At 38.8% G+C, this 27,486-nt stretch overlaps 2 protein-coding genes and 1 pseudogene across 6 annotated transcripts; 1 reads left to right on the top strand and 2 right to left on the bottom strand.

Moving 5' to 3' along the window:
• The first annotated feature begins 4,832 nt into the window (after window positions 1-4,832).
• LOC141585834 (protein PARTING DANCERS homolog) lies at window positions 4,833-9,607 on the top strand. Of its 4 annotated transcripts, XM_074406882.1 has the most exons (9): window positions 4,837-5,045; window positions 6,656-6,780; window positions 6,879-6,967; window positions 7,046-7,141; window positions 7,494-7,588; window positions 7,676-7,716; window positions 7,800-7,883; window positions 8,988-9,184; window positions 9,416-9,607. In XM_074406882.1, exons 1-8 carry the CDS (start codon window positions 5,036-5,038, stop codon window positions 9,135-9,137), a joined length of 690 nt encoding a protein of 229 aa, XP_074262983.1. In that variant the 5' UTR covers window positions 4,837-5,035; the 3' UTR covers window positions 9,138-9,184; window positions 9,416-9,607. The 4 variants fall into 4 exon arrangements, with proteins under 4 accessions (XP_074262985.1, XP_074262984.1, XP_074262983.1 ...); XM_074406884.1 differs by lacking the exon at window positions 9,416-9,607 and having other exon boundaries at window positions 4,833-5,045; window positions 7,800-7,838; window positions 8,988-9,363; XM_074406883.1 differs by lacking the exon at window positions 9,416-9,607 and having other exon boundaries at window positions 4,835-5,045; window positions 7,803-7,883; window positions 8,988-9,363.
• A 538-nt stretch (window positions 9,608-10,145) lies between these two features.
• Window positions 10,146-26,593, bottom strand: LOC141585833 (putative glucan 1,3-beta-glucosidase A). 2 transcript variants are annotated; one of them, XM_074406879.1, is made up of 8 exons: window positions 26,369-26,593; window positions 25,995-26,114; window positions 11,731-11,916; window positions 11,490-11,651; window positions 11,227-11,396; window positions 10,982-11,137; window positions 10,530-10,885; window positions 10,146-10,412 (listed from the first exon to the last, which is right to left on the bottom strand). In XM_074406879.1, the coding sequence occupies exons 1-8, from the start codon at window positions 26,576-26,578 to the stop codon at window positions 10,225-10,227; spliced, it is 1,548 nt and encodes a 515-aa protein (XP_074262980.1). In that variant the 5' UTR covers window positions 26,579-26,593; the 3' UTR covers window positions 10,146-10,224. The 2 variants fall into 2 exon arrangements, with proteins under 2 accessions (XP_074262980.1, XP_074262981.1); XM_074406880.1 differs by lacking the exons at window positions 25,995-26,114; window positions 26,369-26,593 and adding exons at window positions 12,023-12,142; window positions 12,553-12,803.
• LOC141658616 (putative glucan 1,3-beta-glucosidase A) lies at window positions 23,699-25,887 on the bottom strand (annotated as a pseudogene).
• Window positions 26,594-27,486: the final 893 nt, after the last annotated feature.

Raw genomic sequence — 27,486 nt, 5'->3', positions numbered from 1 at the left:
ATAACAACGGTTTAACGCATAATACGTAATAACGTTGTTATTTGGGTTATTTTATTTTGGCGCAAATTAGTGAAAAATAATAAAAACAGTTAATTTATGCAACCGTGGTCAATACTAATAGCAACGGATATATATAACTAAAAACCGTTGTCAATAATGAAAGTAATAACAACGGTTTATTTGTTACAACCGTTGTATTGACAACGGTTAAGAATATACAAAACCGTTGTCAATACATTCAATATATAGAAAAATAAAAACAAACACGAGAATGTCACACGGATATAAACACAAACACACAAACAACCGCACACTCTCCCTCACCGTCGACCCTCTCCCTCGCCGTCACTACTCTCCGTCGTCGTCGCTCTGTCACCTCCGTCACTGTTGTCGTCGTTTTCGTCGTCTCTTTCTCATCGTCTCTTTCTCTTTATCATCAGGTATATCTCTGAATATTTTATATTTTTGTTTTGGTTTGTTTGATGTTGCTGATTATTTGTTTGATGGGTATAATTCAATAGTTGTTCTTGTTTATTTTTCCTTAATGGTTGTTTGTTTTTCCTCTGTCATCTCCGTCAATGTTGCGGTCGTATCTTTCTCATCGTCTCTTTCTCACCGTCTATGCATGTCTTTCTTTAGCCTACGTTTTGTCTGTTCTTTCTCTTTATTTAGATATGATTTTAGGATTATTCTAATTATCTTATGAATGTAGATATATGGCTCGAACTTGAATAACTGATGCAAATAAGAGTGACCCCAACTATAAGGATGGTTTAGCTGAATTTTATGAATTTGTTTTGAAAAATTTGAAAGGTTCTTCTAGTATTCCATGCCCTTGTGAAAGATGTTTTAATATTAGATATATGGCCTTTCCGGACGTAAAAATTCACTTCGAAAAGTATAGTTTTAATATTAGGATGGTTTTGAAGAAGATGAAGATGAGGGGGTAGGTGTGGAATACGAAAGGCTGAGTGATGCTGAGTTTGTTGAGTTGGAAGCAGACATATGTAGTACATCCGAAGCTGGTGTTGATACGGGTGACAAGTTGTATGAAGAGAAAGATGACGAGTCGAATGCTTTTGAAAATGTAGGTGATGACACTAATTTGGATGACCTAAACAACCTGTATGAGAAGTTGCAAGAGTGTGAAGCGGCTATGTACCCCGGTTTTAAGTACACTAAAATGTCGGCTGTGGTAAAGTTGTATAATATCGAAGAGGCCAATGGGGTGAGCGATATGTGTTTCACCAGTTTATTAGCCTTGATAAACGACTTGCTTCTAGCTGGTAATGTTCTTTCTGTTAGAACACATGAGGCTAAGAAATTGATTAGAGGAGTGGGTATGAAATATGTGAAAATACATGCATGTCCAAATGACTGCTTATTGTACCGAAAAGTATATCAAAACTTAACTAATTGTCCTGTTTGTTTTCAGTGGCATTAAAAGAATAAGGAAAGGATCCCGGCTAAGGTGTTGTGATATTTTCCAATAATACCAAGATTCATAAGGATTTATTCGAATGTAGAAGAGATGCAAGTATGATGACTTGGCATAAAATTGGAAGAATAAACGATGGAAAGCTAAGACACCCAGCAGATGGTATACAATGGAAAGCGATTGACTCTAAGTATCTCGGGTTCAGCAATAAACCTAGAAACTTACGTCTAGCGCTGTCCACTGATGGAATGAACGCACACGGAAATCTGAGGAGTCAACATAGTACTTGACAAGTAGTGTTGGCTATTTATAACTTACCTCCACATCTGTGCATGAAAAGAAAGCATTTGATGTTGTCGTAGTTAATTTCCGGCCCTAAACAACCTGGAAACAATATAGATATCTATTTGAAACCTCTTCTAGATGATTTGCGATTTTTTTGGGATTGTGAGATAGAAGTATTCGATGGATATAAGAATGGAACTTTCAGTTTAAGAGTGATGCTGTTGTGAAAAATATCAGACTATCCCGCTTATGGCGACCTTTGTGGACATACTATCCATGGGAAAGAGGTTTGCCCATTGTGTGGAGAGAATATTGTATCATAATACTTGAAGCTTTCTCGCAAGCACGTATACATGGGAAATCGTAGGGGGTTACGCCATGATCATCCCTATCGTAAGCTTTATAAAGCGTTTAATGGGTACGCCGAGCCTCGTGCGAGTCCTAAGATTTTGAATGGGCCTGAAGTATATGAGAAAATTAAGGAAATTGAGGTAATATATGGGAAAAAGGGCTCTAAATTGTCTACCCGTGGGTATAAGAAAAGATCGATATTCTTTGATAAACTTCTATATTGGCCTGACCTGGAGGTCAGACATTGACTCGATTTCATGCACATCGAGAAAAATGTATGTGATAATATCAGCAACACCCTCTTGAATGTTCTCGGCAAAACAAAAGACAACAAGGCAAATACGGAAGATATGACAGTGATGGGTATTAGCCAGAGTTGGCACTAGAAAAGAGATGTAATCGTACATTTTTGCCTCCAGCAGCTTTGACCCTTTCACGGGATGAGATATAACAGTTTTGTGAATGCTTGAATGGAATTAATGTGCCACAGGGTTATTCGTCGAATATCATAAGCCTTGTGTCGATGCAGGACCTAAAACTCATCGGGTTAAAGTCACATGACTGTCACACTTTGAGGCAACAATTATTACCTGTGGCTATTCAGTCCATTTTGCCCAACAAGGTACGATATGCTTTAGCTATATTTTGTGTCTTCTTCCAGTCTATTTGCGAGAAAGTCATTGATCCTGCTGACGCAGAGTCTTTGCAAATTCTCGTTGTAAGAAAGATAAGAGGATAATGTACAAAAGTCAAGGAAATCTGTCGAAAAATACTTAAATAAGGAGGAAAAGAAAGTTAACTATGGTAACAGGTTATAATTTTAAGTGAGTTTGTTTGAGGAAGAATGACGGATACGATGGATTTAATTGGAATTACTGATAGGATAGAGAGTTATTTGTAGGGCAACTATAAAATTGATTATTTCCATGAGAAATAATCCTATTTTTTCATGTGCAACTTGGTTTTTTAGATCATATTATGCGGCTAATTACATGATCACACATATTAAATATACGAGATATCATGAATAGCGTAGTTGCTCATTCATGTACGAGTTTTACTCATTCATGGACTTTTTTTTTCATTATTTTTCCATTGTATACCCTTTGACTAGAAATAGAGAACCAAAAAACTCTCTAATTCTCTCCCTCACTAAATTAATCAAATCCACAAAATCATTCAAATCCGTCAATTACACAATTATGAATGCTAATTCTCCTGTGTCAATCAATTAATAATTCTAATTCTTAATTTTATTAATTATATTATATCAAATTAAGGAATTAATTGATATACTAATTAAATTAGATTTGCTTGAACCCTCGCCGACATTGGGGTGAGGGACGATGGCAGATGTTATAGTGATGCATGATGCATGATGTGTGACTCGCCGGCAGTGGTGATAGTGTTACTGTGTGCTGGTGGTGGAATGGTAGAGGTTTGGTCATGCGGAGGGATGTGTCGTCAAATTAGTACATCAAAATCCAACGCACAACTTATGCTTGTTTGATTTTTTTTTTTAAAAAAATTTAAAATGTTTTTTTTGTTATTTTGTATTTTGTAACGCACAACGTTATTAGTGCCGGATTGGTTGTATTTTGTATTTTTTTTGCAAGGGTGGCGGCGGTAAGAGTAGTGGTTGGATTGTGGTAATTAGAGTGGGAAAAGAGTAAACGAAGAAGAGGGAGAGCTAGAGTGATAGAAGAGTATTAAAATTAAATCATTAAAATAAAAAGGGTATGGTCATTTACGCCTACTAAAGAGTAAAACCGTACATGAATGAACATCATCCACAAATAATAGATCAATTCTTAAAATATTGTTCTACCTTAATTAAAGATCTTGAATTAAGTCTCGAGAATACAACCGAAAACTCGACTAGAATTCAGATTACACATATACTAGTTTTAAACCCGTGCAAAATTGCACGGGTATGTATTTGGGCCGGTATTAATGTTTTTGGATGTATATTTTTTTTTTTTTTTTTTTTTGCATTTCTATTGTACTTATCTAGTTGGTCTAAATCAACGTAATGTTTAAATTTGTTACAAATACGTGGTCACATGCACTAGTTTATGAGGAAATAACGTAATCTACTCTTGTAAAAAAGAATTGCATACATAAAAAACTTTACATTCGAATAAAAGAAATATATAATTTAATAATCAACTTTAACATATGCAACTTATTCTAAAAATTGAAAAATTTCATGATCCACTACATTAATAGTCGTAATAAAAGTACACATATCTGAGTCACAAATTATGCATGTAATTTATTCTCATTATATGTAATTCAATCCCGCAATTAAATGTAATTCCTTCTCGTAAATATGTAATTTTATTATTATTATTTTTTTTAAAAGTTACGTAATTCGTTTATTTGTAATTAGTTTTATTTATTCCGATTTGTAATTCATTTCGCTTATATCCATTAATTTCATTTATTCCGAATGTATAATATGTTTTCATAATATTTGTTCTGAGACAAATTTGTCGTATGTTTGTATAGCCAGAATTATGAAGAAAAAAAAACATTGCACACTAACGGGTCTCACCATATCATGAATTTCCAAAAAAAAAAAAAAAAAAAAATAGGCTGAATTAATGACATGACACGCCCTGGGTTGAGTATTGTCTTCTGAATTAATAAAGATAAGATTATCTTACCAAAACTAACCCGACTTAAACCACTAGACACGCTCAAGTCTCAACTGCTCAAGCCCACAAGAACATGACCCGACGGAAATAAACCGACGACTTGATCATTCTGACCTCATTTAAGTTCCATTTCGCGCGCACATTCTCCTCTTTCCCCAAATTGAATGCCCCAATCAACAAAAACCCTAGAATATCCAGCAAAATAATCGAAAATTCAAAGCCGTAGATCGCAAGAAGAATCAATTCAGCAATTTCTGCTTCATAACACTGTGTTTCTTCCTCGATTTGAATCATAAACGCAATGGAATCAGGTCACAATTCTTAATATTACTATCATTTCTTTATTCATCTCGTTTTTCAATCAATATGCAGGAAATTTTAATTTAGTGGTAGAATTAGGCGATATCAAGAATTGTCTTAGCTTTTACGATTAACGAAGGAAATGTTAATGTTAATGTAATTGCGCCGAACTATTTGTTTGAATTGAACAATGTTCTTTTAAATGTTAGTGTTAATGCTATTATAAGGCTCAAAATCGTTGGAATTTCTACAAGAACGCTGCTCTTTGATTGAATTGTAAAGTTATCTATTGAATTGGAGCATGAAGATTAAGAATCGTGTTAGCTTAGTTTAATTTCGTCGTATAGATTTATGCCGATAGATGGACAAATAATGATAGTGAATGTCTAAAGCAACAAGAGGACTAAGAATCGTTGAAAATTCTACGTGAGAAGCGCCGTTATTTGCTGAAACTGAAAATTTCTGTATTGAATTGGAGCAGGAAGACTAAGAATTGTGTTAGTTTGGTTTTGATTTGACCGAATAGATTTATGCTGATAGATGGACAAATAATGTTGTTGTATGTTTAAAGCAACAAGAGGACTAAGAATCGTTGGAATTTATACAACAGAAGCACCGTTATTCGTTAGAATTGAAAATTTCGGTATTAAATTGGAGCATGAAGATTAAGGATTGTGTTAGTTTGGTTTTAATATGTTGTATAGATTTAGGCTGATAGATTGTCGTAAATTCTACAAGAGAAGCACTGGTATTTGTTTGAATTGAAAATTTATCTTGTGAATTGGAGCTTCATGATTAAGAATTGTGTTTTTTTTTTTTTTTGAAGAAGATTAAGAATTGTGTTGGCTTGCCTTATAGTTATGTCGTATAGATTTAGGCTGCTTTCTGGACAAATAATGATAGTACTCCCTACATGTTTAATGCAACAAGAAGACTGAAAATTGTTGGAAATTCTACAGGAGAAGCACTGTCATTTCACATTTCGTGCATCCTTGTAGTAGCCTGAAGTTACGGAACACTTGCATTAATTAGAACTAGAAGATATAAGTCTTACTTGACAAGTCATAATAGATAGGAATTAAAAGGTTTAGTAGTCTTCTTACGACTGATGAAATGAGCTTGTTGCCTTGGTTGAGGAAAGTCGTAGCATTTTCAACTCCAGTGATGTCCGTGTTTGGAAGCGACAATGCATCATAGTTACAAGGAAGAAATATTTTAGTTTGATTATGTGGCTTTTAATGTTTACATGTACAATAGAGTCAAGGACTCGCTATTCTTTGGTTATGAATTATAAAGGAATAAGGTAAAAATTTCCTCAATAGTCAATTCGTTACCCTTCCTTTACTGTGACGTAGTACTCATTCATTCAATGCAATCTTCGTTGTTGGTCATCTGAGAATAGTCCCCTTTTGTATGTTTACAGTTTACACAGGGATAAGGCTGTGTACTGTACACCCACTCTTCTTTACCCGCTAAAGCGGGGTCCCTTGACAGACTGTAGCAATGTCATTGTTATGTGGCCTTTGATGTTTCTAATATTCTGTAGGGGGTTGTGATTTTCTATTTCACAGTGAAGAACTAAAGATAACCTAGTTACCTTGAATCCAATATTATTATGCAGGTAGTGGTGGCGTATGCATGATAAGTAGCAAGTGGAAACAGGAGCAGCACCCATCCTTCGTCAGTTTCATCTCGAGTTTCCTCAGTGCTAACTCTTTCCGGCTGAATGTTGTCCCTATTACACCTGTAATTCTCTTTATTGTGTTATAAGTGAAGTATGGACCCTTTTTCTATGATTTCTGTCAGGTATATTTTATGGCTAATAGCATCTTTTTTTTTTTCAGGATTTCATATTCAATTGCGGAGGTATGTCAGTGGCATTCTTATTTGTGACCTCTTGGGACTGCAACAACACCTCACAGATGTACAACAGGTGATAGTATGTTGATTGTTGGTGGTTTATTATAATGTTTTCTTGTGGCTGCTTGCTGATTTTGATATTTGCGTATAGGGTACACAAGGTAAAGGAACAATTTGCACATCTCTATGTGGTTGTCATGCTCCCAACCAGAGAGCAGAATGACTCCTTTGTGCAGTCTTATATCAAGTATATCTGTCATGAGCTGGTCCATTTATTTCAATCCGACTTTTACTCTTTGTTTGGATGGAAAGAGTTTTGAGGGAAAGGGAGGGGTCTAGTTTTCTTTGTTTTGTTAGCAAAATTGAGTCGAATGCGAAATGGAGAAGAGGGAAATTGAACTCCTCTATTTCCATCCCGCATGCCAAAATAAAACCCCTTCCATTATAGGAAAAATTCGAAAAGAAAATGGTGTTTGCTCCATTCCATCTCCCTTTCTTTTCCCTCCCTCCCATCCATCCCCTTTCCCTCCAAACAAAGGGTTATGCAGTTCAGCTCTATGTTCAAGTAGTAAGATATGCATTTGTTTTTTTATGTGAAGGAGTGGCTTTGACATTGGGAGGCCGACTTTTGTACCAGTTCTAGACTTGGAGATGGGATTTGAGAAGCTTGTGAAAATTGCTCATGCTCGTGGTGGTAAGGTTGAGAGAGTTTGATAATATCATGTCAGATATCGTTTCTTCCCTCTTTCATTTCATATGTTTACTGATGAAAACGTTGCAGTATGTAAGCAGCATGATATCATAACAAGGATGAAGGAAGAGGTCAGTCAAATTCTCTATCCATCATACTTCATAATGAGATTGTAAGTTCGTGACAAGTGAGATTTATCTCTTTTTATCTGAAGAAGAAGCAATCTGTGCAACGGATGGACGTTTTCCTCAAGGTGATCACATCTATAACTGGTATAGACAACCATGATGCAAACTCGGTAATTGACTGACCATCCTTGCTTTAGCTTTAGCTGTCTGTCCTGTCATTTGCCACATAAGTAGAGCATTCTGAATTACCCACTTGTTTCACTTCCTATATTAATAGAAGTATAGGTTTATTTTTGAAGTTTGAAGCTTTCTAATAGGAAGAGAGAGCTACTTTGAGTCTTTGACTCCTTGATCCTTCAAACCTGTGTAGAAACCAGACAATAGTAGTAAAGAAATATCCTTGGATGGAGGAGATTAGTGCTAGTGGAAGAGGAACTTCAGGCATAGAGGATAAAGAGACATGGCAAACACTTGTGAACTTTAAACTTGATAACTATAGGATCTTTAATCGAGAGTCGACATAGTATCAGGCGGTTACATTGATCTTATAGCATGAAGTTGGCTTGACACATTGTGTTGTCACATTGAGGGTTAACTATCATTTGGATAAATTCTAATTGGTTATTGAGGATGCGAGATAGGAAATATCTTTTTTTTTTACGTTGGTGGACATGAGTGCTTATGGATCGTGTAGTACATGATACAAGAGCCCTTAGTTTTTTATACAGCGCCCCTGCGCAATGCTCACTGAGTTGGCCTTTTGCATAAGGCAGATCTAGTGAAGCACACTACTATGCGAATCTTCATGTTTTAACTTCTAGTTTTTCTCTCTTCTAATTGTGGCCTTCCATTTTCCCCATTTACCAAGATTTATTTCTTTGCATGTTAACTCTTTTTAAAATAAAAAAGAGCTCAACACAACATGTTATTTTGCACGAGGCATGCACCTGTCACGTTTCTGTGCTCTCAGGTCTCTTAACACTAAGCAAAAGCCTCAAGTCTGTTATAGTAGAAAAATAGTTTATCCTCAAATTGTTTTATCTGTAGCATGACTAACATCCACTGATCCACTTGCTGAGAGGCTAAGAATGATTGTCTTTGTTCATGTTCTTGGTTCATCTAGTGGGCCATTACCGTCTTGTTTTCCGGATAACAAATAAAAGACCTATCATCCTTGCTCTAGCTTTTTCCATTTTTGTGAATTATTTCAGCTGTAAGACTTGTAACTACTAGATGAACCTCTTGATTCGTAACTGTATATCTTCCTTGTCCAGCTCAATCAAGCTATCGGATCAATTGAAGCAATAGCCAAAGCATCAAAGGAATATATTGTGGAGAACACCGACCTTTCAGCTGGCAAGGCAGAGACTATCTGGAGATTTTTCAGGGATCCGAAGTTGTATCTCAGTCCAAAAATCAAATGAATGAAATGTTCAGAGTAGAACCCTGAGATGTGTCCAGTCTTCTCTAGGCAAGCTAGCTTTACTTCATTGTTGATAGAATCATAGATATTCGGTATCTACACATAGAATTTAAGAGCTAAAGGTTACAACTTAACATTGCATAGTCATGTTAGTTAGAACAGAGTTACTATGTAACGTATTTTGCTGTTTGCTAAAGGACAATAAAGGTTATGTTTAGCTCTGTCAATGTTTGTTCTTTTGCCATGCTCCTAATTTCTTCTGAGCTTTGGTTCGTTCAGTTAATATGGAAGAATCAGCACACTAGCGAGTTAAAGCGGGTTGGACTACATCAAGTTCAGATTTTGTCGTATCAGTATCCTCTATTTGGTCGTGTCGTTTCAATTGGGTTCATCACTGGGTGAAGAAAATTAAGATTCATTTTTTGTCGCAAATATCCACTTGTATCAGTGTATGTTCAATTGGTGCAGACTGTTAATACATTGTTTTGCTCGGTGGTTTCATGGGAGTTGGTGACATCTGTTGTTTCTCTGGAGGATAGTCATTTGCTCGAGAGAAAGCAGGGTGAGCAGAGGAAGAAGGTTTTGGGGAAGGGTACTGCAGTTGTTCTGCAGTTTATTAAAGATAAACTGTTGGGTAGTTTTGTTACATGTTGATAGCGCTGATGAGTTTGCTTTCTTGCAAAAGTTAGGTGAGGAGATTCACTTCATGTTGGACCCCAAAGTTCCTGGCTTTGACGATTTCCTAGAGAAGATTAAAGAAGAGGTGGAAAGCAATTACAGCAGAAGACTTCCGAAATTGCCAAGGTTTTTATCTCTCTCTCTTTTTTTTAATATATATTGTTCTGTGTGCTTCCGTAGTTCCAGACTTAGAATTGGCTCACCTTCAACTCCTTGAGGACTAAAATTAAATTTCTCTATTTTTATAGTCTACTCTGTTCAAATCCGGAGTATATTAGATGACAATGAAACACGTCTTCTATTTTATATTAGGAAGTTTTGCGTACAATTGGACTTGTTTTGGTACAGTGAAGATTGAAGTTTACAGCACTAGCTTTTATTAGATCGGATCTAAGATTCCACATTTAAATCTAGTTGGTGAGGTTAATATATCCATTCTGAATCATCCATTGGAGACTCCAGTGGTTGTTGACATTCTTCAGCGTCCAGTAAGCCCATCCAAATGATGCGCCACCGTACACTTGCAGTTGTGCATTAGCATAATTCTTCAGGTCACCCTCTGTTGCATCTCTTGCCACCCATTCCGCCACCCATTCTCCTGCAATTCAACAACAATCATTATTATATCATCTGATGCATAAAAAGTACCAGCTGAAACAGAAAAGATGCAATGCTGTATTTTATTCATATGTTTATCGACAGTGTGTTTAATTACCGACAAAAGTGAGCGGCCCATCAGAGGTAGTGATGTAGCTCAAATCTGATGACCTGTTTTGGTTGACGTAGTCGATGTTTTGTTGGGGAGTCATGGTGTTAAACATATCAGAGTAGAGGTTGTAATAATGGACATCTATAACAGTCAACTGTAAGTTACTGGCTAGTCGAAACAGCTCCTTTGGGTCCACGCCACCTCCTAGGCGATTCGACATTATCACAAAGGCGCTTGATGAATGCTTGCGTACTGCATTATATCCTGCTTGATAATAGTCTTTGAGGGTCTCCAAAGCTACTCCTGAAGACTGTGGCTCATTAATCAACTCCACTGCGTACAATTGAGTATTTTGCGCATACCTGCATTACAAAGATGAAAATTGCATCGACTTATATATCAGAGTTGAACATAAGACGGGCTGTCAAATTAATGGGGTCGAGAATTCAAGTAATTACCTGGCAGTCAAGAATTCAATAGCATCAACACTTTGCTGTATAGTTTGATCAGTTTTCCCCCATTCAAGAGACCCATCTCTACTACCACTGTGTTCATCCCCATTCTGCGACCCAGGAGCTGCGTGCAGGTCTATAATCACCTTGATGCCGTATTTTCTACAGGTACAGAATAATTTTGGTATCATCAACAAATGTAAAAGTACGTACTTAAAACTTAAAAAATACGATCAATGCTCAGTACATACTGTGCCCAAATGAAGGCATTATCGAGGGCTGCCAAAGATCCGCCTACAAAAGGCTTAGGTGGTGTTGGGTCACTGGCTATCCACCATCCCACAGGAATTCTAACGGCGTTTAGTCCATTCTCTGATATGAACCTGAAATCGTCTTCTACTATGAACGTGTTCCAGTGATCCTGGCAATACACACCAAAGTAGCCAAATACTATTAATTTCTTGAAAGACCGTCTGGTAATATTCGCTATTACAATTATACTACGAGTACTTACCATCATGACTTGTGGAGCTTTGTCAGGTCCATAACCATTAGTCACTTGGTACTCTCCATGTAGACTTCCATTGAGTATGGTCATAACAAAAACAGATGGGTTGTTATCATCCCAACCGCCATCGCCTCCATAATCTGCTGTCACCAAATCTTGTGTTTTTGCCTGCAATTCCAAATATATGCTCAGAAAATTCAGCTCAACCGCTATCAAAATGATGCAAGTAAAAATAGTATGCCTCAACCTGGAGAAATTGACCATTTGGAGCTTGAATTCGAACACGAGAAGTATCGTCAGGTTTCCTTATAATCTGAAATGTTTCGGAGTGACCAGGATTGGTAGCCTCGGCTACCACTCCATTAGACTGCAGTCCTACAAACTGATTGCTGAAAACGCGGAAATTGAATGTGTTCTCATCGATTCTCCAAAGCTATATATAATGACAAAAACCATATAAGCTGAAATCATTCCATTATATAAAGATGCATGTACAAAAATCAACATTGCTAGGCTAATAATTTCGACGTAATGCATACCTTAAAGGTTTCCCAACCTGATGCAGAGGTTCTGTTGGCAACTAAGATAGTTCCTCCTCCATTTTCAGCAGATACATACTTGCCTATATACGTAGAATTTAGCTGTACTTGTGTTCCATCCTGTTTATTTTTGTAACCCGTTACCAAATATGAAAGATTACTCGTATAATATCGTGATTATTTGAGGTACGAGCCTATAAAACAGATTATATTTAGGTAAGGTCGTGTATAATTTTGCGATTATCATCATTTTGCATGGTCACTTGCTTTCACACTAAGTCCTTACGAGCCTACGACCATACAAGTATACAACATCAGCAACAGCAACGACATCATCATTTATTTGTCGTAAATCCAAGGGACTATTTAATGAAACATTAGACTATCGACATTATTATTCATATATCGTAAGTTACTTTCATAACAATGTGACTTAACTATAAAACAATTGATATGAGGTAAGATTGCGAGACCGTATACAGAATAAATAGACTCTAGTAAGTATATAACAAAGTTTAAAAAATACCAACCAGCAAATCCTTATTAGGAATGTCATCAAAAAGAGAAGGTTTAATCCATCCTTCAGTAACAAGCCAACCTCCCAAATTAACTGCTTTCACTTTAAAGTTCGAGTTTTCACTAAGCTGACGGTTTACCCTTGCAGCTAAACACCCTTGTATTAAACTTTGTAAGCAAAAAATGCCCAAAACCAATGATAACAATGTTATTTTAGCCATTACCTCAATTTTCTATATACTACAAAAATAAAACCCTTTTTTTTTTTTTTTTTTTTTTTTTTTTTTTCTTATGAGTTTATGGGTCTTTTGGCTTGTTTTCCTATCGTTTGGGGTATATACTATGTATGGAAGGAATGTTGGTTAACGCAGTTGGGTAGCAGCCCTCTAGAAACATGTCATAGTTGACTTTATAGCAACGACTTTGTCAACTCGTTGATTCTGTTCCGTTTTTTTTTATAATATTTGTAGTATTGTTTGATAATTGTGTGATGCCTAGATGATCATTGCCTTAAGGGAGAAGACTTGTGTAAAGGTTAGCAAGTCTTCCAAAGAAATGTTAAACTAAAATATCTGAAAATCGGAAAGGCCTTAACAAAGTGATTAAGATGAAAAAACTGTAAATACTGGTAAAATACTGTATAGTTAGTGGCGAAGTTAGGAATTGACCCCGACAAAGGCAGAAAAATCTCAACGAGGACGAACTGCTAATTTTGTAAGAGAAACGTGGAAAAAAATGGAAAATTTTAACTAAAAATCTTGAAATTTCCAACTGTCAATGAGAACGACCTTCCCTACTAGGCCTACTAACCCCCTAAATCCACCGTTGTCTATAGCCTTTGCAACAAGTCTTTCAGAACACTTTGACAATTGATTGATAAGAGTATGACATTGATAGGAGGACTCACATACATAGCAATTCCCCAGTCAATATATTTTGATAGCAAAGTAATTCATTCCAAAATACAATATTCTAAGTAGCAAAATGTCAAAAGCTATACTTCCATTCTTTGAAATTTCTTTCACTGTACTCGGAAGCATTTATATTACAAAACCAATAAATCATTACGGACCGATCGAGTACCATTTACCTTTGCCACATAGAATGTTGTTAATATATATAGTGACTTTTGACAAAACAGTGGCAAGTATAATGGTGTTGTAATCAGGGGCGAGGCCGCTACACCGAAAGCGAAAATTTCGGTTAGAATTTCGTGATTTGCTACACCAATAATTACCGCTTTCACACTAATTATCTATACACTTTATCTTGAGTATATATTTTGCTACACCAAAATCAAAATCCTGGACTCGCCTCTGGTTGTAATAATATATCCATTTCCTCTCCTATCTACTCAAAGAATAGGTAATTTGTATCATTTTCCCACCAAAAAACATCTTCTCAATAAAGGTAACTAATGATAACTAGTATAGTTCTCGTGCTACAGCACGGTGTTTTTTTAGATTTATTTTATAAAGAAACTTTCTTATTAAATTAATTGCATAAATTAACTATACTTACAGTTTAATATTATAATGTGCAGAGTACTAAATATAATCTTAGTAAGAGAAAGTTTACTACCATCAAAAGACACTTTAAGTTGAGTTATTTTTGTCTCAAACTATTTTTGTTTTACTGTTAAAAATAATACTATAATGTTATATCGTTACATGATATGACATTAAAATAAGTTTAGGTGATGTAAGATCTAATTAAAATGCGCATTACCTTATAATGAAAACAGATAAAAACAGTATACTACGCATTTAAAAGGACAATTTACAAATAATTAACTAATATTTTATATTTTTAATAAAAAAATATGTAAAAATTTGTTACCTCATCATTTAGAAAATCATATTTAGAGTCTAACTGATGAAGGATAGTATAAAAAGGCGATTTGCGTAATTTTAGAGTGTAAGTGGTGAAAGATAACATTTACGGGAAATATTGTATAATAAATTAGAATAATTGTTTCTTGTAAAAGAGGTAAAATATAAATGTAATATTGTTTCCATGTATAGTTTTAAGAGTTATTTTTTTAGGCGGGAAAACTACTAAGAGTTTTTATTCTCTTAGTAGTAGGGGGATTATGTTCATTCACTAAATCCCCTATCTACTAAAAGAATAGGTGATTTCTATCATTTTCCGCCAAAAAACATCTTCTCAATAAAGGAAACTAATGATAATTATGTTTATTCACTAAATAGGGAAACTAATAATTTACAATTTAATACATCTATTATATTTTCATTAAAATTAATCTTTTCATCAACTTATATTATTTTCATTAAATTCTAAACTATAATATTTTAATTAGAATAAAACAAAATTGTTATAAAAATGTAAATTGGTAAATCTTTTATTGATACTATCATAGATGATGAGTTGACCCATATTTTAAATAAAACCAAAATTAGAAATCGTTGTTATTACTTTCGTGACAAATTTTTTTTAAAAAAAATATAAATTAAAACTCATTTAGCTTTGTGCTATAAAAATATTTTCATTAAAATATATTTCAACTCATTACTCAATTCTCTTAATTAATTTTCAGTTCTAAATTTTATTTATCAGCAAAAAAAAATTATGAGAAATGCAAAAAATTATAAGATACCAATATTATATAAGTAATTTTATTTAAAAAATTAAACTTTAACTACCGTGCATATAATGCATGGGGTCCAAACTAGTTTAATATTCATTAATTAATAAATACAATGTTATGGATTATTTTATAGTTATAGTACGTTGATACAATGCATGTGTTCCGGGTGTAATTCCAGAGCAAGTATTGTTACCACCCGTGGCTTGTCGAATGATGTCTTGAGTTGAATCCCTCCTCTCTATCGTTCCTCTCGGCCTCTCCTGCAACAATGAACGAACTGAGGGCTTGGCTTTGTGCCAAGCGTACTCACTCCGACGCTCAAGTCAGTAAACTTAGGGGGATAAGTTGTTATTACTTGGCTAAGGAGGTATTATAGAGAGATAAGGAAGATATTACCAGATGAATAGTAATTCTTAGGTTAACTTCTGGATCCTTTCCTCAATGAAGGTTGAGGAGTATTTATAGGCTTTCACCTTTTGTCACGTAGTGGCCAAGTGGCCAAGTGGCCAAGTGGCTAGCAGGTGGAAAGATCGTTCTACCCTCGGCCGATGGACCCATGGCAGGCCGACCGAGGGTCTTGGATATGAGTACGCGGATATGTATCCCTACCGGGCTAGTTGCTGCCGAGACCCAGTGACAGAGCCGATGGGTTGCATCGGCTAGACTGTCTAAGTCGTTGACTTTCTTTGTGGATATCCTTGACCTTGCTCAATATGTTGACTTGGTCGGCGGTGCGAATATGCCCCATCAATTTGCCCCCGTAGTAGTCTATGCCGTGGTATGGGCTCCGATGTATGCTGAGCGTATATTCTGCGAAAGTAATTTCTGAAACTTTTTCTGTATCGGCTTCTTCTATCTCGGCCTGGTTCTTATTAGGCCGTACCATATATATCCCCCCTCCGCATGGATGTGCAAAGGGCATCCGATGTGGAAGAGGAAGTGACGCTGGCCGAGACCAGGGTTGAGAGTGCCGGTTGTTTTTGATTGCCCCCGGGCCGGTGCTCCCAGGCTTGGTTGATCTTGTGGCCGGCGGAGAGCAGATACCTGGGAATTTATTGAGGAAGATGAAAAGGCAGAGATATGAAAGGGCGTGTTGAAGACGCTTGATCACTGTTGCATTGATTGACTTTCCATGGTTGCATGTCCGACACGTGTCCGCATCTTTGATTAATTGTCGTTTCATGGGTCATTCTTCTCGATTGGTCCTTCTTCATGGGCTTTTCCCTATAAATAGGGCAGTTATTCCGCGAATTTGGCCACTAATTTCATTCTCTCCAAAATTTTCTTCTCTAAACTTTCAAAGGCTTCTTTGTCTTCTAATTTCCAGAGTTGTTACTCCGGCGAGTGTTTTTCTTCAAGGTAAACAAGCAAATTTCCTCACTTCTTATCTTGTTGTTTAGTCATTGCTATCATGTCTTCCGCTGACGCCGGGGCTAGTACTTCTGCGCCGGGGGGTTCCCCGTCGCGTCTTGATGAGGAGGAGAAGCTAGATGCCCTCCTGATGAGGCCTGGGGGCCCTAGGTCTCCTTCTCCTGAAGTTGATCCTCAAATTTTGGAGGAATGGGAGGATGACGATGATGTCGATGATGACGCAGACGATTTTGGTGATAACGCTGAAAAGGCTCTTCTTAAAGAGGGGAGGCAGTACGTTATGGATCATGGTGACGCCTGTAAGGTCCGCCTTGACCGTGCTTGGACCCATAAGTTCACCAGTTGTTCCGGCGAGACATTTTTCGAGGGCCATTTCTTCTTTGGCAGGGGGTACAAAATTGTTATTCCTGAGGAGGGTCAGGCCGTCTGTTGCCCTCCCCCGGGACACATTGGCGTATACATGCGGCACTTGGAGTACGGGCTCCGGTTTCCGCTGAATGAGTACGTTATGGCCATTATTAGGGCCATGAACGTTGCCGTTGCCCAACTGCACCCGTTGGCTATGAGGACCATAGTCGGCTTTGTCTGGCTTTGTCTCTTCAAGGGAGAGGCCCCAACGGTGAATTTATTCCGCCGGCTTCATCACCTCCGGCCATCAATCTCTGGCCGCGTCGGATGGTACAGTGTGCACATGGAGCAGGGTTATGTCTCTGTTGACAAACTTACTTCTTGCAAGGACTGGAGAGATCGGTGGGTATACGTTAAGGTGCCGGATGACTATCCGCTGCCCCGCTCCTTTCAGCACCGAGTTAATTTGCGGTGTGAGACTAAGGCGGAGCACGACAGATGGGTCACCCGGAAAAAACTCAAGATGGATGCCGGCAAGGTCCCTCTTAAGGAGGATGAGAGGCTGGCGATGAGGCTCTTTGAGGCGGACAAGAGTGGGGTGCCGAAAAGATGGATTCCCCCAACGCAGATCATCCTCCAGGATGAGCCGCTCTGCCATGTCGGCCTCATACCGGCCCTAGCACAGGGTGAGTGGGGTCGGTGTGAGGCCCATCACCGCTCTCAATGTTCCTGTTTTTCGAACTTCAATTTATTTCTTCTACTTAACTCTTGCTTTGCTTCCTTCGCAGACCACTTTGGACCGGACTTGTCTGAGGATATCCTCCGGAGAATGGGGCTGCACAAAGATAAAACCGTTGCTAACTTGCATCCCAAGGCTCTAACCCATGACCGCAGGACGTCGCCGAATGATCTCATGGATCAGCAGCTGAAGAGCTTGAATGTGGTGGAGGCCCAGGCGAGGGTGGTTAGTAACATGCCGCGCCATACGCGAAAAACAAGGTCTTCGGCGGCGATGGCGTCGACATCAGTTCCACCTCCCATTCCCCCTGTTCAGAGGGCAACGGTGGAGATCGTTGATATCACCAATGGGTAGGACTCTGATGAGGAGGGGTCTCCCCTTGTCCGTAAGAGAAGGGGGACAGCCTCTACCGCTGTCGTTGCTTCTGCTGCTGGCGAGGAAACGCGTCCTCCGGCCAAGAAGGCCAAGCATGATACTGATCTATTCTGTGGCTCAGATTTAGCCGGTTCATTAGGCGCTGCTGATGACGGGCTCTCTGGCATCACTACTACAGATACAGACTATAACAACGGTCAAAAACCGTTATATAAAAAAGCGGACGTTGTTAAAGCGTCCGTTGTAGAAGGTTTTAACAACGGTTGGTTTACTTAAGGAAACCGTTGTTAAAACTATTAACCACGGTTTTATGTATAAAAACCCGTTGTGGAAAGTGTGACTCAATTTTGGGGGGAAAGTTATAACAACGGGTTGTAATATACAAAACCGTTGTTATAACTAAAGACAACGGGTTGTTTTAAAATAACCGTTGTTGTTTGTTCTTAAAAAAAAAAAAAATAAATAAATATTACTAGATGCATGCATAATTACGGCCTGTTAGAATTCCAATGCATGCATTATTACTGACATTCACTGTACATATGAACGGATAATATGGAATGAGAAGGGTTAGTAATAGGATTTGAAGCAGCATTATTGAGAGAGATGATGATGATTATGGCACAACTTCCTAACATATATATTAATTAAAAAGCAATTAACTCAACCCACACATTGCTTAGTATAAATACATTGCATATCTCAACTAACATTTCCATTATCTCATATATTCATCTCCAAACTCTAACTGTTAAAACAAACTCTACTTAATCTTTCAAATCAAACTCAAAAAACTCTAAGAAAATGAATGATTTCATCCTAAAGACTCTTACCATGATCGAGAACAACAACAACTTCATCCGCCGGTTCCTCCATATTGAGGAAAGTTTCAGGAGCTACCTTGCGGATGCTCGATCCGCACCGAAGCACGCCAAAGAAGATGGCTTGACGGAGCGGCGAGCAGCTGCGCTATATGACGATATAGCAAATGCTGAACGGAACCTCCAAATATCCAAGGAGGAGAGGATGGATACGATAGAGCACAATAAGATCCTCCATGAAAATATAAGAATTGCATTTTTACATATGTAATTTTTTTTTTTAATTTATGTATTTATAAATATATATATATATATATTAATTATGTTTATCTTACTTCTTCATCTTGCTTCTTCATTGTTTTAGTAACTAATTATGCGAACAATACTTAAACAAATAACATAATGGTCGATAAAAACACATATATGCAAAAGAAATAAATAGAAAAAGAAAATAATGACGATGACAAAGGATGGCGAGATTTACTCGATAAATACAGAACGTAATAGACGATGAAATCACAATGACGGCGAGAAGATAAAGCGACGATGAGAAAGAGAGAAATAGAGAAAGAGAGAAAGAGAGTGTGTATGTGTTTTGTGTTTGTTTGTCTGCTGTGTTTATGTTTGTGTATTAAGGGTTGTGTTTTGTGGGCAGCAGCAGACTTCTGTTTGTGTGGTTTATAGTATGGAAGGTATTGACAACGGTTATTAAACAACAACCGTTGTGAAATATGTTTTAACAACGGTTGTAAAAAACACCCGTTGTCAAATATGTTTTAACAACGGGTTTCAAAAGTAACCGTTGTGATTACTTTTCACTAACTTTGCGCCAATTTTGCGCCAAATTATTAACAACGGTTCCGCATGTGTGACCCGTTGTTAAAAATAATAACAACGGTTTTTATAACTATACCCGTTGTAATTGATTTTAGTAAAATTCGCGCCATACATTCTACAACGTCTATTGTGATTTTCGTGAATAATCGTTGTTAAAGGGGCGTTGTAGTTGCCTAAATTTGTAGTAGTGCATGTCTATGCATGTTGGTACTGATGCTTTCGTTAAATTTTGCAGAGCAGCCGCTGTCGGCCGTCGCTCTTAATGAGCAGCAAGTGGAGGAGAAATCCGCGCAGGCTGGTGATCATAACGTCACCATTGACTCTTCATCCCAGAAGGTTTCCCCCTCCCGGCTGCAGGCTGGTGATCGAAACGTCACCATCGACTCTTCATCCCAGAAGGCTTCCCCCTCCCAGCTTGTAGTGGAAGGCGCGAGGTTGGTCGAGGAGCTGGCGAGGTGGAACGAGCTGACCGGTGCTCGCATTATAGAGCAGGAGAAGGTCGTGGCCCAGTCCGCTCTTGAGCTTAATGCCACTAAGAAGGTGGCCGCGAAGGCGAGGCTGGATCTTCTCAATGAGCAGAGGCTCAAGGGAGATGCTGAGAAAGCGCTCTTGGCTGAGAGAAAACTTAGGGAGGACGCTGAAAAGGAGGTCCTTGTTGAGAGAGCCAAGGCCGAGGCTGCTGCGGCCGAAGTTGCAAAGCTGCTGGAGAAGTGTGACCTTGTTCAGAGGCACGCCGACCTTTATTTTCAGCAGAGGAATGAATTTAGGGGCAAATTTCAGATCCAGGGGAAGGTGATTCGGATCAAGGAGGCCATTATTAGACAAAAGGAGGAGGACATTGAGATGCTCCAAACCGTCATGCTCCCTAACATGTGCACCGAATTCGGGATCGGCGAAGAAGCGCCAGGGAAGTGATTGAGGAGCTCTTCCCTCTTCTTTGGTTCCTTCCCGTGGGGCAAATTTGACGAGCTGTTTGACGATAAGCTCGAAGCTAAGGAGAAAGCCGTGGAGGAGAAGGCCAAGGAGGCGGTGAGGGTGAAGATAGAGAAAGAGGCGGCCGCGGAGAGTGCAGCCCTCGCTGAGAAGGCTAAGGCGGCCAAGGAGGAAGCCGAGAGGGCAAGGGCAGCTGAGGCTGCCGAGGCGAAGGCCGAGGCCGCCGGCCGAGGCGCTAAGAACGCCGCCGGGTTGCCCATCGAAGAAGATGCTTGCTACCGCTGCCGATGGCAAGCAAAGAACGAGCATAGGGAGACGGGCGGTCGTCACCGAGGCTCACCCGGCGTCTCGGATAGCCACTGTCGGGAGCCGATTATTAAGCCTTCCTCCCCGCCATTTTTGGCGCTTCAAATGATACCTGTAATCTTTTGTTTTTCTTCTCCTTGTATTCCGTACAACTTTGGTAGGTTGTGTTCTGGCTTGTCCTTATGGGGACGGCCGTCGTCTGTATTCTCCTCATTTGTAACTTATCATTTTTAATAAGAGTTCGTTTCTTTTGTCTTCGGCTTGGCCGAGGTCTTTACCTCACTTTGAGTTTCCTTGCGCTAATAGTTGAGCGTATCAACTGTACTTAGCGTCTTCACTTTGTCTCTGGCTTTGCCGAGGTCTTTTTTCGTCTTCGTCTGGGTTGCCTTTTTGTTTCCGCCTCGGCCTGGCCGAGGCAGTCTAGAGTGCGCATCCCAACTGTGTTTAAACGCTTTCAAGGCGTTTTGATCGTTCCTGCGAGTATCAACTGCGCTGGCCGTAACTGCCGCGGCGTCTGCTTCCTGAGGGTGATTGCCGCTCTTGTCGGTGTGACAGTGTGAGCCAGCGTCTGCTTATTGGTAATGACGGCCGCTCTTGTCGGTGTGACAGTGTGAGCTGGCGTCTTATTTCTTGATGACGGCCGTGGCGTCTACCACTTGGAGTGACTGCGACGGCGTCAAACCTCTTGGGGTGACTGCCGTGGCGTCTACTACTTGGGGTGACTGCGACGGTGCCTGCTTCTTTATGGAAACTACCGCTCTTGTCGGTGTGACAGTATGAGCCGGCGTCTATTCCTTGATGACGGCCGTGGCGTCTACCACTTGGAGTGACTGCGACGGCGTCAAACCTCTTGGGGTGACTGCCGTGGCGTCTACTACTGGGGGTGATCTGCGACGGTGCACGCTTCTTTATGGAGACTACCGCTCTTGTCGGTGTGACAAGATGAGCCGCGTACTCACAATTAGGTCCGGAGCATCTTCGCTTTTCTTTGCGTCAACCACATGCCCCATGATGGTGACTTGGTCGGCGGGCGTGAGTGTCTGCAGTATTATTGGCATCCCGTACTCCGGTTGAATCACCCGATCGGCGGAGGGTTGCACAACTCAGTTTGTGGACGGTATCATCTTGGTAGAATTCGGTTTCGTCAGTCACGAATGCCTCTTGTTGTTTCGACATCTTCTTGGCTTTTGGGGTGGGTTTTTTTGTGTGTATATTTTTGTTTGGGAATGAATGTGACTAGCTTCTAGTGTCTTTCCCCACAGACGGCGCCAATTGTTCCGGGTGTAATTCCAGAGCAAGTATTGTTACCACCCGTGGCTTGTCGAATGATGTCTTGAGTTGAATCCCTCCTCTCTATCGTTCCTCTCGGCCTCTCCTGCAACAATGAACGAACTGAGGGCTTGGCTTTGTGCCAAGCGTACTCACTCCGACGCTCAAGTCAGTAAACTTAGGGGGATAAGTTGTTATTACTTGGCTAAGGAGGTATTATAGAGAGATAAGGAAGATATTACCAGATGAATAGTGATTCTTAGGTTAATTTCTGGATCCTTTCCTCAATGAAGGTTGAGGAGTATTTATAGGCTTTCACCTTTTGTCATGTAGTGGCCAAGTGGCCAAGTGGCTAGCAGGTGGAAAGACCGTTCTACCCTCGGCCGATGGACCCATGGCAGGCCGACCGAGGGTCTTGGATATGAGTACGCGGATATGTATCCCGGCTGGCTAGTTGCCTAGCCGAGACCCAGGTGACAGGCCGATGGGTTGCATCGGCTAGACTGTCTAAGTCGTTGACTTTGCTGTGGATATCCTTGACCTTGCTCAATATGTTGACTTGGTCAGCGGTGCAGAATATGCCCATCAGCATGATTGAGAACTTGTAAACACATTTTTTTCATGTGCAAGTTGGGCTTTAGATTATATTATGCGGCTAATTATATGATCACACATTAGAAAAACCTATTAAATATACGAGATATCACAAATAATAGATCAACTCCTAAAATATTGTTCTACCTTAATTAAAGATCTTGAACTTAAGTCTCGAGAATACAACCGAGGTAAAACTCGTGACTCGTTAGATAGAGATCTACTCGACTCGAATTCAGATTACACATATACAGACTATCTGACCAAAACTAACCCGACTTAAACCATTAGACACGCTCAAGTCTCAACCGCTCAAGCCCACAAGAAAATGACCCGACGGAAATAAACCGACGACTTGATCATTCTGACCTCATTTGATTTCCATTTCGCGCGCACATTCTCCTCTTTTCCCAAATTGAATTCCCCAATCAACAAAACCCTAGAATTTCCAGCAAAATAATCGAAAATTCAAAGCCGTAGATGTCAAGAAGAATCAATTCAGCAATTTCTGCTTCATAACACTGTTTTTCTTCCTCGATTTGAATCATAAACGCAATGGAATCAGGTCACAATTCTTAATATTACTATCATTTCAAGCTTTATTCATCTCCTTTTTCAATCAATATGCAGGAAATTTTAATTTAGTGGTAGAATTAGGCGATATCAAGAATTGTCTTAGATTTTACGATTAACGAAGGAAATGTTAAATGTTAATGTAATTGCGCCGAACTATTTGTTTGAATTGAACAATGTTCTTTTAAATGTTAGTGTTAATGCTATTATAAGGCTCAAAATCGTTGGAATTTCTACAAGAACGCTGCTCTTTGATTGAATTGTAAAGTTATCTATTGAATTGGAGCATGAAGATTAAGAATCGTGTTAGCTTAGTTTAATTTCGTCGTATAGATTTATGCCGATAGATGGACAAATAATGTTTGTTCTTTTGCCATGCTCCTAATTTCTTCTGAGGTTTGGTTCCTTCAGTTAATATGGAAGAATCAGCACACTAGCGAGTTAAAGCGGGTTGGACTACATCAAGTTCAGATTTTGTCGTATCAGTATCCTCTATCGGGTCGTGTCGGTTTCAATTGGGTGATGAAAATTAAGATTCATTTTTTGTCGCAAATATCCACTTGTATCAGTGTATTATGTTCAATTGGTGGAGACTGTTAATACATTGTTTTGCTCGGTGAGAGTGTGGTTTCATGGGAGTTGGTGACATCTGTTGTTTCTCTGGAGGGTAGTCATTTGCTCGAGTTCCTAGTAGTGATGATGCGAAGGTCGATAAAAAGAGTGAGCGGAGGAAGAAGGTTTTGGAGAAGGGTACTGCAGTTGTTCAGCAGTTTATTAAAGATAAACTGTTGGGTAGTTTTGTTACATGTTGATAGGATCGGATCTAAGATTCCACATTTAAAGATCGGATCTAAGATTCCACATTTAAATGTAGTTGGTGAGGTTAATATAATCCATTCTGAATCATCCATTGGAGACTCCAGTGGTTGTTGACATTCTTCAGCGTCCAGTAAGCCCATCCAAATGATGCGCCACCGTACACTTGCAGTTGTGCATTAGCATAATTCTTCAGGTCACCCTCTGTTGCATCTCTTGCCACCCATTCCGCCACCCATTCTCCTGCAATTCAACAACAATCATTATATCATCCAATGTATAAATGCTGCAGGCATCAGGTACAATGAGCATATGTGTAATTATTGACTGTGTATGTATGTTAACAGTTGGAGAGTTGTGTTTTAGGTAAATTACCGACAAAAGTGAGCGGCCCATCAGAGGTAGTGATGTAGCTCAAATCTGATGACCTGTTTTGGTTGACGTAGTCGATGTTTTGTTGGGGAGTCATGGTGTTAAACATATCAGAGTAGAGGTTGTAATAATGGACATCTATAACAGTCAACTGTAAGTTACTGGCTAGTTGAAACAACTCCTTTGGGTCCACGCCACCTCCTAGGCGATTCGACATTATCACAAAGGCGCTTGATGAATGCCTGCGTACTGCATTATATCCTTCTTGATAATACTTTGTGAGGGTGTCCAAAGCTACTCCTGAAGACTGTGGCTCATTGATCAACTCCACTGCGTACAATTGAGTATTTTGCGCATACCTGCATTACAAAGATGAAAATTGCATCGACTTACATATCAGAGTTGAACATAAGACGGGCTGTCAAATTAATGGGGTCGAGAATTCAAGTAAGTACCTGGCAGTCAAGAATTCAATAGCATCAACACTTTGCTGTATAGTTTGATCAGTTTTCCCCCATTCAAGAGACCCATCTCTACTACCACTGTGTTCATCACCATTCTGCGATCCAGGAGCTGCGTGCAGGTCTATAATCACCTTGATGCCATATTTTCTACAGGTTCAGAATAATGTTGGTATCATGAACAAATGTGAATGTACGTACTTAAAACTTAAAAAATACGATCAATGCTCAGTAGTCGGTACATACTGTGCCCAAATGAAGGCATTATCCAGGGCTGCCAAAGATCCGCCTACAAAAGGCTTAGGTGGTGTTGGGTCACTGGCTATCCACCATCCCACAGGAATTCTAACGGCGTTTAATCCATTCTCTGATATAAACCTGAAATCGTCTTCTACAATGAATGTGTTCCAGTGATCCTGCCGATATAAACAAATTAGCCAACAATTAATCTCTTGAAAGACCGTCTGATAATATACTACTACTTACCATCATGACTTGAGGAGCTTTGTAAGGTCCATAACCGTTAGTGACTTGGTACTCTCCTTGTAGAGTTGCAACTATGGTCATAACAAAAACAGATGGGTTATTATATCCCCAGCCGCCGTAGCCTACATAATCTGCCGTCACTAAATCTTGTGTTTTTGCCTGCAATTCCAAATATATGCTCAGAAAATTCAGTTAAGCCGCAGCCACAATCTACTTGAACTAACCGAGATGGAAGTCAAAATGCTATGCCTCAACCTGGAGAAATCGACCATTTGGAGCTTGAATTCGAACACGAGAAGGGTCATCATATTTCCTTATAATCCGAAAGGTTTCAAAGTGTCCAGGAGTGGTGGCGAAGGCTACCACTCCAGGACCGCTGACATTAGACTGCACTCCTGCAAACTGATTGCTGAAAACGCGGAGATTGAACGTGTTTCCATTGATTCTCCAAAGCTATATTGACAAAAACCATGCGCCTCGAACAAATTAATCCATTTTATAAACACAACATTGGCACGTTAGTAATTTCGACATACACGGTGTATACCTTAAAGGTTTCCCAACCTGATGCAGAGGTTCTGTTGGCAACTAAGATAGTTCCTCCACCACTTTCAGCAGATACATACTTGCCTATGTACCTTGACTTCAGCTGTATTTGTGTTCCATCCTGATTATTTTTGTATACATTTAGTTAGTATTACAATTTATAGTCTGGAAAGATTATCGTTATGACAATATAACATCAGCAACAACGCTACATCATTAATTGTGTGTCATAAACAAGAGGGACTATATAACGAAACATATATTATTCATATACATAAGTTACGTTCATAAGTCATAACAATGTGACTTGACTATGAAACAGTTAATATGACGTAAGATTGTTTACTGTAATATAAAAAAAGCAAAATTACCAACCAACAAATCTTTGTTACGAATGCCATCGAAAAGAGAAGGTTTAATCCATCCTTCAGTAACAAGCCAACCTCCCAAATTAACTGCTTTCACTTTAAAATTTGAGTTTTCACTAAGTTGACGGTTTACCATTTCACCTAAACACCCTTGTATTAAGCTTTGTAAGCAAAAAATGCCAAAAACTAATGAATATAACAAGGTTATTTTAGACATCGCCTCAATTTGTTATATATTTGAATTTACGGGTCTTTTGGCTTGTTTGTTTATCGTATGGGGTATCCGGGTATGTATATATGGAAGGAATGCTGGTCAACGCAGTTGGGTTGCAGGCTTGCAGCCCTCTAGAAACATTTCATGGTTGACTTTATAGCAACGACTTTGTTAACTCGTTAATTCTGTGGCTGTTTTCTTATACTCTGTATATTTGTAGTAGTGTCTAATAATTGTGTGATGACTAGATGATCACTGGTTGCTTTAATGGGGAAGACTTGTGTAAAGGTTGGCAAGTTTTCAATGACAATGTTAAACTAAAATATCTTGAAAATCGGACACGTTTTAATAAGAATTCGCTCTTAACAACGTGATTAAGTTTTATGTCAAAACAAATGTAATTTATTTTATATAATTTATTGACCACTTGTCACTTAATAATAATACCTTCAAATGGTCATCTTTTCTCTCTTTGATCTTTATATATGCGAAAATCAAAGTTAAATAAATGAGGAATAGATGGACTAACATGAGGATGATATTAATTATTGAATTGATTAAAAGGGTTGAACATATGAAATAAGTTGGATAATTGCATATACGAGTGTCTTTTCATGTGTAAGTTGGTCTCTTATACGGAGTATCATTTATTATCCTTGCTCTAAGTTTATTCATTCGGTGAATTATTTCAGTTGTAAGACTTGTAACTAGTGATGAACCTTTTAATTTGTAACTGTATATCTTCCTTCTCCAGCTCAATCAAGCTATCAGATCAATTGAAGTAACAGCCTAAGCATCAAAGGAATATATTTTGTAAACCATCGACCTTTCAGCTGACAATGCAGAGACTACCTTGAGATTTTTCAGGGATCCGAAATTCTACCATATTCCAAAAATTAAATGAATGAAAT

This window comes from Silene latifolia, chromosome 6 (assembly GCF_048544455.1).
Source record: "Silene latifolia isolate original U9 population chromosome 6, ASM4854445v1, whole genome shotgun sequence".
Lineage (NCBI taxonomy): Eukaryota > Viridiplantae > Streptophyta > Magnoliopsida > Caryophyllales > Caryophyllaceae > Silene > Silene latifolia.
Note: the sequence above shows the minus strand (reverse complement) of the source record. Positions and strands in the feature narration are given on the sequence as shown.

Coding starts and splice junctions, on each gene's coding strand:
- LOC141585833 (XM_074406879.1), bottom strand. CDS start 26,578: ATGTCTAAAATAACCTTGTTATATTCATTAGTTTTTGGCATTTTTTGC. Junction 11,917..25,994: donor CAGGTTGGGAAACCTTTAAG/GTATACACCGTG, acceptor CATTATATATAG/CTTTGGAGAATCGATGAGAA. Junction 11,397..11,489: donor AAGCTCCACAAGTCATGATG/GTAAGTACTCGT, acceptor GTGTATTGCCAG/GATCACTGGAACACGTTCAT.
- LOC141585834 (XM_074406882.1), top strand. Junction 6,781..6,878: donor ATGTTGTCCCTATTACACCT/GTAATTCTCTTT, acceptor TTTTTTTTTCAG/GATTTCATATTCAATTGCGG. Junction 6,968..7,045: donor ACCTCACAGATGTACAACAG/GTGATAGTATGT, acceptor ATTTGCGTATAG/GGTACACAAGGTAAAGGAAC.